General features: G+C 41.6%; 1 protein-coding gene across 3 annotated transcripts in view; it reads right to left on the bottom strand.

The window, feature by feature from the left end:
• Nucleotides 7,287-16,096, bottom strand: part of CERS6 (ceramide synthase 6) — a 334,471-nt gene continuing 325,661 nt past the window's right edge. For 2 of the 3 annotated variants that reach the window (XM_021075470.1, XM_021075471.1), the window contains one exon: nucleotides 7,287-12,998. In XM_021075470.1, coding sequence (XP_020931129.1) covers nucleotides 12,846-12,998 — 153 coding nt within the window. In that variant the 3' untranslated portion in view covers nucleotides 7,287-12,845. Of the gene's footprint in view, nucleotides 12,999-15,714; nucleotides 15,739-16,096 lie in introns of all 3 variants that reach the window. The other variant, XM_021075469.1, reaches the window with a different exon arrangement.

Genomic DNA, 16,096 nt, shown 5'->3' with positions numbered 1-16,096 from the left:
GCCTAACAGAATATCCCAGAGAGAATTGATGCTCAAGACACGCATTGACTTAATATTGATGTGAATTTTATTGAATTCTCTAGCATTGTAGTTCTGTGTCGTTTTAGCTAGCATGGCGTAAATTGTCTTATGTGTCCTCAGAGATGACTTGGAAGTGATGTGAGTAAGAAAGGGACAGCACCCAAAGTATAGTACGTCAGGGCCTTCTGCTGTGAACCGTCTAGTGCCCTCAACTGAGAGAAAAAACACTACTTTTATAAACATTAGGGATGCTTTTGAACTCATCTTTGGTGATCTCGTTCCAAATGGCCTGGCATCCTACGTATTTCTTGCTGGCCAGCTTATTGGGTAGTTATTAAAAGCTTGAGTCAATAAAAATAATAGGAACTAGGAGTTTAATCTTGATTCATCCAGTTAATTGCTATGACTCAAAAAAAAAAAAAAAAAGTAGGGCTGGTGATTGCCCTTTTATTTCCTATAACTTCCTCCCTCTGAGGCACATCTTCTACTTCCCTATGAGATTTTGAGCTGAGTCTTAAAACCCAGATCACTAAGTAACTAGTTCCACTACCTATAGATAGCTTCTATCCTTCTAATCTGCAGAGAGTTGAAGTATTGTGCTGCTTGAACTGATTCCTTTTAAAATCCGTGTTCTGGGAGTTCCCATCGTGGCGCAGTGGTTAACGAATCTGACTGGAACCATGAGGTTGCGGGTTCGATCCCTGGCCTTGCTCAGTGGGTTAAGGATCCAGCGTTGCTATGAGCTGTGGTGCAGGTTGCAGACTCAGCTCGGATCCCGCGTTGCTGTGGCTCTGGGTAGGCTGGCAGCTACTGCTCTGATTCGACCCCTAGACTGGGAACTCCATATGCCACGGGAGCAGCCCTAGAAATGGCAAAAAGACAAAAATAAAAATAAAAAAAATTAAAAAATTAAAAAAAAAATAAAATCCGTGTTCTGGATTACATGTTTGCCCTTACAAAATCTCCCAGGGTTATGCTGGGGAGGGAGGTGTGTGCTTTGTGAACTGGAACAACGCAGTGAACTTGGAAAACTAAGTTCAATCACTGATGTATTAGGTTTATTGAGAATCTTCCCTAAGAAGATCCCCTGATGTAGTTGAGAGCACTAAAAAGTATATAATGCTGAAAAGAGAAAAAACGGGTAAAAATTGATAGGGGTAAAAATTTGAAACCTATAAGAAAAATTAAAGGGGATGATGAGAAAAAGCCGATGGGCAATTCAAATGAGAAATATGGAATCCCAAGTCTTCAGAAACAAAGGCAAATATTAGAAAAGCATAATGTACTAGGAAGATATCATATAAGTTTTGAAATTACTCAGGTCTTGGGTCAGATCTTACCTTTTCTACTTAGTAGCTCAGAGACAGAAAATGTTTTTTATCTTCTTTCTGCCATAGTTTCTACATCTGTAGGTTATGGGCGATCCTGATGTACTGTAAATATTTAACAATGGTGTCATACAAACAAACAAAGACTCAATTTGCAGGCTTTGCCTGTTTCCATAGATATCCCCACCACAATGATTTCAAGCTGCCCATTTAATGTCACTGAACACAGAATTGGGAAGAAATGCATAGTAGTGCACCATCATATAGTATTTCAATCATACTTCAAGATCCTAGATGACAGTAAAATGTAGGAAAAGAATTAGAAAGGGATATCTTCGAGTAGTACCTATATTCCAAAATATAAATTTTTTTTGTCTTTTTTTTTTTGCCATTTCTTGGGGCGCTCCCACGGCATATGGAGGTTCCCAGGCTAGGGGTCGAATCAGAGCAGTTCAGTGTTAATGAATTAACAGTATATATTGCATAAAGTTCTTTAAACCAAAAAGTGCATGTAAAACAAAGTCATGTACTGATCAGCTGATGACTCACAATGTTGTGCCCAGAGGCTCACAGGAACCTGGCCTGACATTTCCCATAGGAGTAGTGATTCATGCTGACTTTATAGAACGTCACTACCATGAGTAATAAGGAGCAGGTGTATCTACCTTTTGGGGATGGCTTGGTTGAAATAGCTCTGCACTTAGCACGGTGCCTGCACACATTTGGGAAATCTAAGGTCTCTTCTCTTCTGCATCTCACCTTCCCTGTCTGGGTAGTGCTGTGCTAAACCAGGCAGGCTAGCTCAGCTGCAAGCATTAGTTGTGAAACCTACAAACTGTGAGCATTGTGATTGTTGGCTGCCCGTCTCCTCAGAGAGGTATTTGGGAATTGTGATCACGCATCAATTCACAGGCCCTGAGATGCCTTTGAACTCCACGAAGAAATGTGTTCATTTGGGAAGTTTGCCCTCCTCCCCAAGGTTCCCCCCTTCTGATGTTTGCCAATCCGTCATATTTTTTCAAGCTGCTTTCCTTAAAGGAACCTGGAAGATTTTCCTGTCCCAAAGCTCAGCATCCTTACAACAAGACTCACTTTGTGGTCTGTGGGTTGAATCCTCAGCATGACTGGTCCTCTCTTTCTTCCAATGGCCATGTGCCCATCACACTGCCTTGTCATATGATGCCCACCATACCACTGTAGATATGGCTGACTGGTTCCAAGTTGGAGCAGTTCTTCTATTCATGGTTAGGAAGCCCGTTATTTAGCCCATGTTCTTTTTCTCATTAAAAATGACAACAGATCAGAATATGCTATGTCCTGCTTAAGTCCTTGAAAGGTTTTCTATTCCTCTTATCCTAAGATGTGCCCTCCTTACCTGGGATGCAGGTCCTACATGACCTGTTCTTCCTAACTTTCGAATGTCATTACCTGCACCCTCTCTCTGTTTACCTCGCTTCATTACATTGGCCTTCTCACTGCTTCTCAAACTTACAAGACTGTTCCCACCTTGAACCTTTATGTTTCAGGCTCCTGCTTCCTGAAATCACCCAAGTTTCTTGCTCAGCCACTCCTGTCAGTCATCTTTTAGCTCAAATCACCTGCCTGTGAGGTGTCTGTGATCTTCCAGTCTGAAGAGCCCTGGCAGAACCATGCAATCACTTCATTTCATTTGTTCTTTGTCCCTATGTGAAATGACTATGTTTTATGGACTAAATTTGTCCATCCCCCCATTCATGTTAAAGTCCTAACCCCCTAGTGCCTTGGAAGGTGACTGTATTTAGAGATGGGACCTTTCTAGAGGTGCTTAAGGTAACTTTTCCACTATGCATTCTGTGTACATCTCCCTAAAAGCCCCAGAAACAGGTTACACGTATGAAATAGTGTTTATTGCTGAAGATGGAGGAACAAAAGTTAACTATCCTTGAAACTTTGTTTCATCCCTTTTGTTGGAAAAATGAAATTGCTATAACAAAACAATTCATGAAAGGATTAAAAAAAAAGGGGTGATTAAGACAAAATAAGGGCCTTGGGGTGGGCCCTAATTCAGTATGACTGCTATCTTTGAAAGAAGAGATTAGGACACAGACACACAGAGAAAAGACCATGTGAAGAGACAGTAAGAAGGCAAGCTGAGGAGGGAGAACTCTTAAAAAAATCAACCCTGCTGACACCTTGATCCCAGACTTCTCCTCTAGAAAGTGGTTGGAGGAGTTCCCATCGTGGCTCAGCGGGTCAAGAACCTGACTAGTATCTATAAGGACACTGGTTTGATCCCTGGCCTCACTCAGTGGGTTAAGGATAGAGCATTGCCTTGAGCTGTAGTGTAGGTTGCAGGCGTGGCTTGGATCCCACACTACTGTGGATGTGGCTGTGGCTGTGGCTGTGGCTGGCACTTGCAACTCTGATTCAACTCCTAGCCTGGGAATATGCCCCAGCTGTGGCCCTAAAAATCAAAAAAAAAAAAAAAAAAAAAAAAGCTTCAATACTTAAGTCATGAGTGGCCAAGCTTAGACCTTCTCATCTCATTTTTTTCACAATTCTCCTTCATTAATTCTCCAGCCCCTTTCAAAAGCCTCTCTTCTCAGCTGTATTTGTTCTACACACTTCTCTAGCCTGCATCTTTCTCTGCTGGTGCCTTTCTCTTTCTGGTGCCTGGGTCTGGGAAGCTTGTACCACAGATGGCTTTCCTGTCTGAGTCCTGCCACAAACCCTTCAGCTTTTGCCCCTAGCACCAGGGACAGGGATTGCTGAGCTCAGAAAGGGCTGGAAACTAAGTGTGCTTTCATGCTCACCTTGCTTCCTAAGGGGGAATGTTCATGGCTGAGAGCACAGACCTTCCCACCACTCTAAGCGGCTTCTTTTGTTTCTCTAACAGTTTTTGTGCCCTATTACCTGCAGCCCTAAGTGAGGCTCCAGAAACATCACCAGGTTTATTCTGGTTATTCCGTTTGCCTCCCACCATCCCCACCAGCTCTCTGCTCTACGTGTGGGAGGCTGATTTCTGCTTGCTCACATCTCCCTGCATCCTCACTGGCAGCTTTCTGGTCAAGTTCAGCCCATGGTGGCACAAGAAAGCTGGAAGAGAGAGGTATCAGAGATGCTGACACCCTAGCCAGGTTTCCAGCCCCCACAGGGCATCCTTCTCCCTTCATGCATCTCCAACATCCAGCTTCTGGTTACAGCTCAGGGTGGTAACCGTCTCCCACGCTTGCTGACCTCTGGGTGCCCTTCCACCCCATGCTTGATCTCATAGTCATGCCCAGGACTCGGAAAGTAGTCCTTTCATTGATGTTTCATTCAACCATCTGACAGTCATTTCTGTTTCCTGCCTGGACTCTTGACTGAAACATGCTTTACGTAATTTTTAAACTTTAGTGTTTAGGAATGCTGTCTCAGATCTGTTAGCCTCTTTTTTTTTTTTTTTTTTTTTGTCTTTTGGGGGCTGCACCGTGGCATATGGAGGTTCCCAGGCTAGGGGTCGAATCAAAGCTGTAGCTGCTGGCCTACACCACAGCCACAGCAATGCGGAATCCGAGTGGCGTCTATGACCTACACCACAGTTCAAGGCAACGCCGGATCCTTAACCCACTGAGCAAGGCCGGGGATTGAACCCACCACCTCATGGTTCCTAGTTGGATTTGTTTCTGCTGTGCCACGAGGGGAACTCCATCAGATCTATTAGCCCTTTGTTAGACCTCCTCAGGCAACAGCAGCTTTAGGGCTAATCAGGGGTGTGGTGCTCAAGCTCCAGTCACTATGGTGATGGGCTCTGAGGGAGCATCTCACCCCCACATTGGGTGGTCCTGCCATCTTTCACCATTGTTGGCACTGTGGTCACTGCTCCTGATGAAGCAAGTGTAGAGTTGGTAGAAACAGAATCACGGGGCAGAAGTCACACGTACCTTGGATGAATGTGGCCCAACAGTAAGGATGGGGGCCCCAGAGAAACTGAGTTGCGTGGTGGTGATTTGGGAGGGATGCTTGTGGAGTCAGACTATGCTATGTTAATAGAACCAACAGATTTCCTGGCTTCCCAAAAGGGTGCATGTGCTTATAGTCTATCTTTTTGTGCCTCAGAGAAATTTTGGTAGCTTAAATTTTTTTTTTTTTTTTTTGTCTTTTCAGGCCACATCTGCGGCATATGGAGGTCGAATGGGAGCTGTAGCCACCCATTCTAGGCTAGGGGTCGAATGGGAGCTGTAGCCACTGGCCTATACCACAGCCACAGCAACCCAGATCCAAGCTGTATCTGTAACCTACAGCACAGCTCACAGCAACGCCAGATCATTAACCCACTGAGTGAGGCCAGGGATCAAACCTTTGTCCTCATGGATACTAGTCATATTCGTTTCCACTGAGCCATGTTGGGAACTCCCTTGGTAGCTTAATTTATTTCAATAACTCATGCTTGGAATCCGAATGTTGTCATAATATTGGAGTGGTTATAATATTGGTAAGATTTTTAATAGGGTATCTGCTGTATTTTTTATAATTCTGGTTGGGAGGGTGTGTCTGGTTGAATGTTAGTGCTATTTTTATGGCTCTTAAGGTATTAGATGACATAAGCTTAAGAGCAGATGGGAAGACAGAGTTTCAGGGGAAAGACCAAGAGGGAGAGAAGGCCTCACAAAGTCAGGCACAGACACTGAGAAGATGATGTCAGCCCAGCTCCGGTGAATGCGTCAACACTGAGGGACCGTTCTGTGTGTTGTGGTTTGTGTTTGTCCTAAGTGCCCTCTTAGAGTTTGGAAAAACAGTATCTGATATATTTGAACTGACACCTTTATACATCATATTTTTCCAGAATGAGGTACTACATAAAATTTAACTTGAAGCTTTTATATCTTAGTTTTCAAAGAGATATTATATATATATATACGCACATAAAATGTAGAAATACATTATGACTCTATTAAATTAACCATTGTTAAGTGGAGCACAGAATGTTTTTTTTTTTTTTTGTTTGTTTGTTTTTTTTTTTTTTTTTTTTTTTTGTCTTTTTTGGTTGTTGCTATTTCTTGGGCCGCTCCCACGGCATATGGAGGTTCCCAGGCTAGGGGTCGAATCGGAGCTGTAGCCACTGGCCTACGCCAGAGCCACAGCAACGCGGGATCCGAGCCGCGTCTGCAACCTACACCACAGCTCACGGCAACGCCGGATCGTTAACCCACTGAGCAAGGCAGGGACCGAACCCGCAAACCTCATGGTTCCTAGTCGGATTCGTTAACCACTGCGCCACGACGGGAACTCCTGGAACACAGAATGTTGGATGATGAACCAAAGTTCAACAGCAGACCACAAGAGAACTTGATATAGGTTTATTATTCACAGGTCTGGCAGGAGTACATAGCACACCTGGAGAGGCCACATAGGGAGGCTGAGGCAGGCTGCAGACAGAGAGAAAGACAGGACATGGGGCACATGCCTTTATTAGGGTCCATGGGTGGAATGCTTTGGGGTTCCTGGACTATAGCCAGATCCGTCAACTCAAACCAAAAGAGCAAAAAGTTTTGGTAAGCCCCTGAGGTCTTATCTAAGGGGTGTGTGAAGCAGGGAGACTGCTGATCACAAGGGCTGCTGGGAAAGTCCTATCAGAGGCTTACATTTGCTTGTGACTCAGGGCTGCTATTCAGGGTGTGCACTTGCAGTGGGGCTAGTGTCAACAGTCCCTGCAGGCTGTTTGGCAACACAACAGATGCGGAGACGGCAATGTTATCAAGTAGTTTAGCTAAATTCTCAACAAGATAACATATAACATATATAATATATAAATATTACATTCCTTTTTCATCATCATAGCAACTACTGGGTTTTGAGGAGGCTTGCAAGAAAATCACAGGATGATGTGAACCCTGAAATAAACCTCTTCCAGCAAGATGTGGCATCTTAGCAACACGAGCTCGGTAGCGCTTACAGAAAAGGGCATTAACTCTGTACTCTTAATACTTATCTTTATTATGAAAGTGTTTCCAAAGTAAAATGATCCTCATAATAATGATTACTTCCAGAGATCAAGAATGAATAATTATATTTTCATATAAAAATCAGCAAAACACAATTAACAATACATAAAATAATTCTAATTGGCTAACAGTACATCATTCCATTTCTGACAGAGATGCTCAAGCACTGAATTGTCTTAAGAAAATAAGAAAGGTTTTGTCACCTATCCTATTTCTCACAGCAAGTTAAAAAAAAATCAAATCCCCAAACTAACCCCTTCCCCCTAGCATGACACCAAATGGCTATGGAGGTAACTGATCATGTGGGTAAAGACTTGATGAAAATCATGAGCTAAGAGGCTTTATGAAACTTTGGGAGATCAAACTTGGAGGGTGTTTTCCATGTTTACATGAATGAAGCTCTAAGGTAAAGTTCCAGAATCACCACATAACTGTTCCTATTACAGAGCAAACTTCCCTTTGGCAACAAATCTATAAAAACCCTTCATTTTCTAAGGGTAGTTTCACAATGACAGTTTAAAAAAATTACTGTAGATCCAAAAGAAAAAAAAAACTGTCTCTATAAAATCTAATTTTTCACTTAACATAGAAATTACACCAACAGCTGTTGTTCCCTGGTTGCCAGGCCATGCAACATATACCAAAATAGGAAGCCGAACTTTCATGGATTTGTGTTCAAGGAAATAGGCTCACAGGGGCACAATATTTTTTAAGAAAAATGGAATCAGGCAGAGAAGGAAGTGTGGTACACAAGTGACACAAACGCTGCTGGCAACTCAACAGCCAACAAGTGACAATATTCTGGCTTCCTTTTATTAAGAGTTCCAGGAGGCTTCAAGGAATATGAGTGAAAGAGAGACCTTAGCCTGATGGTCCCCTCCCATTCCTTCCTGAGCCATCTTGAGAATGCTTAGTCTTGAAGAGATACCATATCAGGTGCCATCTGCCTGCAGAGACTTTCATCTCTTTGATCCGATGGGGTCTTAGCTTGTGGCCATTTGGTAACATGCCTTTTAAAAGGCTTCTGGTTGAACTCACATTGGAAAGACTAAGGTTCTCCTTTGGGTGCCTGCTGATGTTGTTAATAGTTTCTTATGATGTTTATTTCTCTAATACAATTTTCTCCAAAAAACCCAGCCTCAGATAGGCTTCCTCTGAGTATATGTTAGAGGAGTTCCAACAGCGTAGAGTGGGCGAGTGGACGGGCATCCTCAGCATCTACTGAGCGCCCTCTAGGGGAGGGGAGGGGACCATGCATATGAATGCAAACCAGAGTGTTTTCCCAGCCTAGTACTGATGAAGAGTTAAAATGTGGCCACAGTGAACCAGTGCTAACTACTATCTGGTAATCTGAGAATGGCACAATTTCATTTTACCAAGAGAAACTTAAATCGACTCTGGGGACAAAGATGTCTTCGTTTTAAAAAAATAGCTTGTTGCATTTTGCATGAACTGTTTGTGATTAAGAGTCTTCCTTCCATGGACAGTATGCTGGACAGCAAGTACAGTATTTAGAGCTAACTGCATTTTCTTTCTCCATAAACGTTACTAAGAAGCTGAAAGTGCCTTGTTAATCACTTTCCCGTCAGGCCACTTGGATCTGATTTGATTTTTTTCTATTTGAACGTGAGATACATTTCATGGCTACTACTATTTATCCACAAAGGAGGAACCAGCTAAAGACAAAGAAAAAAAAGGTAAACTAATTAGAATCTTAAGACTTCAAATAGCACGTGAAATGTAAACATTTAACCTCTATTTCCAAAGGATTTCTTCAAGCCTCTTTGGACATAATGACATCATCACACATACTGACAAAGAAAATTATTTAATACCTTTGGAATTATTCTGTATACTTTTTTATTCTTCAGATTAAGAGAAAATACTCAAATAGTCAGGCAACTTTGGCATTAATATTTCCAAGAAGGGGACAAAAATAACTATCAATGCAAAACCATGACCAGATTGGGAACAATCATGGGTGTCCATAAAGTTCTCCCAGAAGAGCTCTTGTGTAACGACTCAGGTAAGCTGGAATGAAATATGATTTTCATGCCCAAATAACAACGAGGTTGAAATACACAGAGTGGAAGATTTGGACTATTTCTACCTAAGGTGCAAGCATTCAGTTGACTCCAATTCAAATTCTACCAAATACTCAGAATGGAAAGTCTGGCAACAGAACTGGACATTTTGAGGTTCACCCACCCTTTTGGCTAACGGTGACCTTATTTTATCTTGCTAAAGAGTTATTCCTCTCACCCAATGGCTTGCTTTTCTTGAAGAGCCTACCTCTCTTCCTAGTTCATCTTTGTCAGATGCCTGTTTCATTACCTGATGGTACCTTAGGATGCCATCTATCTCACAGTCTGGTGGGAGTTGGATATTAAATAAAATCCTGGGGTGAAGCAGCAATCATATGGATTTTTTCCAAGCACTTAGTTTAATAATCCAAAATACTTATAGTTGCTCCCTTTTTCTCAATGTTTGCACCACTAAATTTGGAAATGGGAACTATTTAGATGCTAACGTTAAGCCTTCCATGATCTTAGCTCTGAGGCCAAGAGACTGAAAGGAGCCTACCACTCTCAACTGTGTGGGTAGCACAAACAGGAAGTGGACAGGGAGGCGGGAAGTTTCTATTACACATGGCGGATAGTTTTGATGAAAAGAATACGGATAAGGATGAGTTGGTGATATTTTGGTTTTATCACTTTTTTTTTTTTTTTGAGAAACACACATATACCTACATAGATCACACATTTTTATATTATTTAGTGACCCAAGGCCGAATTCTACTTGGTTTTCTACACCCACTCAAGCAATCTAGAAAAGCTCTAATATTGGTGAATAAAAGGTTACTTCTTCTAGATTCCCTCCTACATACCCCTTTGTACCTTGGTAAGGGTTGATTGTGACCAGGACAGGCTAAGTTAATTAATGGGAAACAACATTTTCACTAACCTACAGCTGAACTTACAAAACACACTTCCAAAGCTATGGCCTGGCATAGGGAGAAGACAGGATCTGGCACATATATTTCTCTCTCAGCCTTATCAGGCCACCATGGGAGAGCAGTCGACAAAGATATATTAATTCTTCATCTTAAAAAGCCTACAAATGCCATCTTGCCTAGTTGAAAAGAACCTTTGCACTAAAATGTCAAGTTAAATAAAAATCTATACATACATAGAGGACTGTGTTAAGGTACTGCCATTGGTCAGAGAGGCTCTGAGAATTCTCAATCCTCCTTCTAAGGGACTTTTAGGAAAAACAAAAGCTTGTTCAGATGTCTTTGCTAAGGATAGACTTAATTGTCTTCATTTCATGCAATGCTTCTAAACCTTTAATTTACAAGCAGAGCTTCTGAAATTATTCTTCTCTGCTCAAGAGTGTCAGATGATCCAAATCTGAACACACTGTGACTCTGGTTTATTGCACCCATCAGCGGACTTGCTCTAGACGCTAAAGCGAGGCAGAAGTCACTCTTCTGTTCCATATTTTGGTTGATAAGAAACTTTCACCTTCTGAAAAAATGTTTAGGTATAACATCCTTGCTGACACTTTTTATATATCTACATTTTAGCAGATGTTCAGCTGACTAAAAGTACTTCTGATGTTTAAGGATCGGTCCCACAAACTCAACCATCCACAAATCACACTCCTAGGCACATCCCTGTTCTGAGAAATGAAATAATAAGGCTTTACAAGGAGAAGTAGTCACACTATTTCCTCAATAAACAAGCAGACATATTCCTAAGTCTCTTTAATTATTACTATGGACCATACCAGAAACATACTGTTTTGTAAATAAGTGGGGGAAGTTTTAATATTACAGAGAAAGGTTTTTGTTCGGGAGTATACTTTTAACACTCAGGTTACACACTGTGGGCACGAAGCTTTATTTCCATTTTTTAAAAAAACTGAATTGAATGAAAGGTTTTGAGCGGGACATACACTCCCTAGTATTTTCTGGTGCCTTCACTAGCCCTGACTCATCCATTGCTATCACTGTATTGTGGTTTGGGACTCTTGCTTTAGATGATGGTCTTTCTGATTTATGAAATAGTTCTAATACCTTTTTATTCCCCTTACTAAAAGTTGAGAGAAAAGAGATAAAATCTTTGGTTTATGTGTATGATTTCCTTTTCTATTCATAAATAACACTGGCCTGTAAGAGACTAAAACTTAAACTTTTTAGTTATCTTTCTCATTGCTGAATACAATTTTTATTGTGTTTCCAGAACTAGCACTATTTGAATAAAAATTCCTGGAAACTGAACAGGTCTCCAAAGAAGCAAACAAAGGGACTTAAAGTGTAACACTGCTCAGTTTCTAGTAACAGGAACTGCTGTTATGTTATGGGTTAAGTTTAAGGAGAAAAGACAAAGGGTAAAATGGTCTTTCTCCCATTGGCTTTATTTTGCTCAGAAAAATAAAAAACATCCAGATCAAATACAAGATAGAGCACTTTCTCGAAAGCTGTTTGCAATAAAGTGCTTTGCGCCAGAACTGACTTTGGCCAACTCTTAGAAAGTCTTTTTCTGTCCCCAAATACACTTAGCTTCTCCTTTCTTTTCACGACATGACAGAAGACTGTGCTAATGACAGGGGTGGTGGTCAAATCTGGTTGAAATCTGTTCCTCTCTTTATGCTGTTCTCAGGTCCTGGGACAGATTCCCAGTAAGAAGAGGGATTTCTTTGTAACTATGCCCTTAAGTAAAAATCTCCTTTTAGAGCCAGAGCACTGATCCCATAATAGAGAATTAAAAACAAACAAACAAACAAAAAAAATCCCTGTACCTGCAAAGTTAATCCCCACCTAGTTACATTCTCATTGAAAAAATCTTGGCTGTGTGCACAAGAAATCAAGTCTATTCCACAGCAATTTAATATGCACAAACATTTTTAAGTCCTCCAGTAACCACACTCTTGAATTGGAACAGCTAATTGACCCAAGAAGAGTGACAATTACAAAAGCGAGCTCATCCTGTTTAAAGTTTATACCAGGAGAAGGGTCACTGAGACTGTACAGGCCAGTTCAAAATGGGCACTGTAACACAAACAAAGCAAAGCTATTTGGAGCTGTACGAGAACCTTGCACTGACTTTTGCTTGCTCTAAGTGACAAATTAAGCCAATGCGACCGGCGGATTGGGTTATAGCATTAGAAAGGGGTAGAAGCAGGTGGAGCGTCTCCTTCCCTGTCACGAACCCAGAGAGTAAAAGGAGTGAGGAAACCCTTTTTTGTCCACAGACTTACAAACAAATACAAAAAATAAATAATATTCTAAGACAGTGCAAATGCAAATACTGTTCCCTTGTGCCAGTTACATACAGCATGCCTACACATAGAGAACGGGACTTCTTCATTCACAGACAGGACATACGGCAGTGCACTACTCAAAATGCTTTGATAATCTTAATTTTTGTTTCTGGTGCTGAGATACTATGAAAGGAACCGCATTTGCAACTTAGTAAAGACTTCCAGGAATAAACAGTTCACTTTGTTTGGGACTTCTGGTTTGTAGGAATTAATCATCCAGGGAGCAAGGGCCAGTGAGGAGATACCCGTTGGTACCACTGGTTCCATTGGTGGTGGTCGCAGTGTGGGGGCTCTTCCCCGGCGGTTCTGGGTCCTCCTCATCTGAGCTGGACTCAATATCACTTCGATCATCCTTGGATACCTGTGGAATGCAAGAAGGTGAGTGCACCCAGGTCCTAAGGGATCATGAAGGTATGGCATGCACTCATATATGAAGGAAAACAGATCCAAGTATTAAAAAGCCTGAGAGGAGAGGAACACTGCCAGGGTAATACATTCCCTTTCATTGAAGATACCCATTTGGGTGACAAAGTCAGTTATCAAGGAATGTAGGTGGAATCAGGCATCATAGGTGGCTAGATTTGCTGACGTTCTTAAGGTGCCTTTGCATATTGAGAATATACTAGACCATAAATCCCACTCTTCCTGAAAAAGTGGCATACCATGCTACTAAGGTGACACTAGAGGAATTTGGTACCTATGGATCTATTTCTTCTCTGATGACCATACGCTCCTTGAGAATCATCTAAAGGCAGCTCTCGATTAACCACAAACGAATGGAGATAGTCACTAGCTCTGACCATCATTGACATTTGATGTCTGACCATCAAAACATCACTCTTATTTGGCTTTTTTAATGCATTCTTTTATGATTTTTTGTTGTTGTTGTTGTTGTTTGCTGGAATTAAGTCGAAATTTTGCTTTAAATACTACGTAACAACTAATGGCAGCAGGAGGCATTTGGGGGCACTTGCTGGGTGAGGTCTAGTTTACAATATTTCCCAAGGCAAATCTGCTGACAAAGATCACCATGAATTGGCTCCCATCCATCTAGGATTCTTCCATCCTCCATTCAGTCTCATTAGTCATGAGGAGGTAAGCTAAGGTACCAGGATAAAAATCTACAAGTTACCATGGAGGATGAAGAAAATATATGGCCTAGCAAGGAAGGGATGTAGGAAGAAATTAAGGAAATACGCCACTGCTTTTAATATTAAAATAGTGAAATCTCCTGCTCTATGTCTACAACCTGGTAAGCATTTTTATCCTTATGACCTTTGAGTAACTGAGCGTCATTTACTTATTTTCTAAGTGGGGTGGCAACAGGGACCTGGTGGCTCTCTTGGCTTCACAGAAAGTTTCCCAATCTAGTCACCTGTGATTCTCCAAAAGGTGGGTGGGGAGGTTGGCACAGTCTCCTGGGAGGTTTCTCAGAATGAACTGGGGGGCTTTTCTATATCTTATGCTCGTTGTGTCATCACACCCCACCCTCCAAATGGAGATCCCTGCAGCCCACAGCCCTGCCAACTTGAGAAGCCACTGTTACTGCAGGAGAACGCCATCTCCTGTCCCACCTCCCTGGGGTGGGGTGGGGACAGAAGGAAGTCAGAGCTGAGAACTGCTCCTCTAGTCTAAGCAGAGATGGCTGAGTAAATACGTAAAAATGGACCTCACTCCCCACTGCCCCTTCAGATGAGACTCAACCAACAAGGACCATCTTCAGGAAGACTGAGATATGGAAACACCAAAATGACTGAATTATAAGGATACTTTAACTTAAAAAAACAGGTCACAAAGATAGCATTAGGATAAAAGCTCCACTACATTTAAAAATCCACTAGTCATCTATTAAACTGGTAATAGGAATGAAAACTCGTTTTAGAGAGTGATTAATTTACATGTGCATTCTTAGTAAGAATTATTTTTTAATTGCATTTGGGAAAAAAAAAATCTATACTTATATTACCTTCGAAGAAAGGAACAATTTAGAGTATCTGAAAATAACCCACAGGAAAACAAAGTCCATAACCTATGGCCAAGATGACTCTTACTGTCCTAGGTGAGCAGCAATGTTAATTAAGATATTTTGGTAGTTCCCACCATGGCACAGTGGGTTAAGAACTGGACTGCAGTGGCTCAGGTCACTGCAGAGGCTTAGGTTTGATCCCCAGCCCAGGGCAGTGGGTTAAAGGATCTGATGTTGCTGCAGCTGCTGCTTAGGTTGCAGCTGCACCTCAGATCCAGTCCCTGGCTTGGGAATTTCCATATGCCATGGGTGCAGCCACTAAAAAAAAAAAAAATTGAAGCCTGAAATCTGGAATAAAATTAATGATTATCTCTTTGTAAAGTTGAAGGAGTAAGCTGGAGAGAAGACAATGTATCTGGTGGAAGCAGCAATGCAATGAGGATATAAATCACTGAATCCATGGCACCACTGCATCTTCTGAGACTGCTGTCATAGTGACAGTATCATGCACATTGATTTAATTTGTATTCAAATGAGGACAGAAATTCATGCTCATTTTAAAGAGTATGAGGTCACAGAGGAAAAAAACAAACTTTTGCTTCTGAACAATTCATTGCTCAAAATATTTTGGATTTACATAAGAGCTGATGCCAAGAACTGGCTTCCTAGTATGTGACTAGATGCTCCAAGTCCCCATACCGAGGACAAAGTGGCCATATGCTATCCCACGGCCCAGGGCAGCTCTAGCCAAGAGCTGACGCTCCTTTCTGGACCATGCTAATTCTCTCCCCTACTTAGTCTGTTCCTCCTACTTTCCTTTGGTCTATTTCTTGTTTTTTTAGCCAACATGTTAAACACCAATGAAAGAAATTCCTCTCCTTTTCTGCTGAATCATGCAACATTTAGCAGAATGCAAGCTTACACAAAGGGGCACTAACTGAGCTGTTCCTAGCATCCCTCAGGAGCTGGTGGGAGTCTCTGTTAGAGCCTCTAGTCAGTGCCAAGAGATTAGACAGAACAGTATGCACAGAAACAAGAGCACCGGGGTGCTCCTCCAACAGGCCAACATGGGACCAGGACGCAGACAGAGAGAGAGGGGTAAGAAACTTACATGTAAAGGGTTCCACTTCCCAGACTTCCAGGTTGGCAGAAGAAAGAGAACAAACAACGAAAGTAAGAAAATGTCACAGAGAACCTTCCAGAAAAGTCATTGCTCTACACAGAGGGGTTGAGACTCAGGAAGCTTTATTCAAATCAGCTTCATGAGCCCATTGTTAACCAAAGAGATTTGACTAAAAAAAATTTTTTTTTTTTTAATTGGAGAAGCCATAAATGGGCATACTGTCTGAAGCTAACCCTTCTCATAAAAAAAGAAAATTATTAAATTCTGCTTAGTATAATCAGAGAAGGACCAGGGAGACAAAAAATAGGAAAACAGCAAATAATCTATCTCCACTGAATCTAAAATTATAAATGCGGATCATTCAGCAAAG

Source organism: Sus scrofa, chromosome 15 (genome assembly GCF_000003025.6).
Source record: "Sus scrofa isolate TJ Tabasco breed Duroc chromosome 15, Sscrofa11.1, whole genome shotgun sequence".
Classification (NCBI taxonomy): Eukaryota; Metazoa; Chordata; class Mammalia; order Artiodactyla; family Suidae; genus Sus; species Sus scrofa.
The sequence above is the reverse complement of the archived record's forward strand: the minus strand, read 5'-3'. Positions and strand labels throughout refer to the sequence as shown.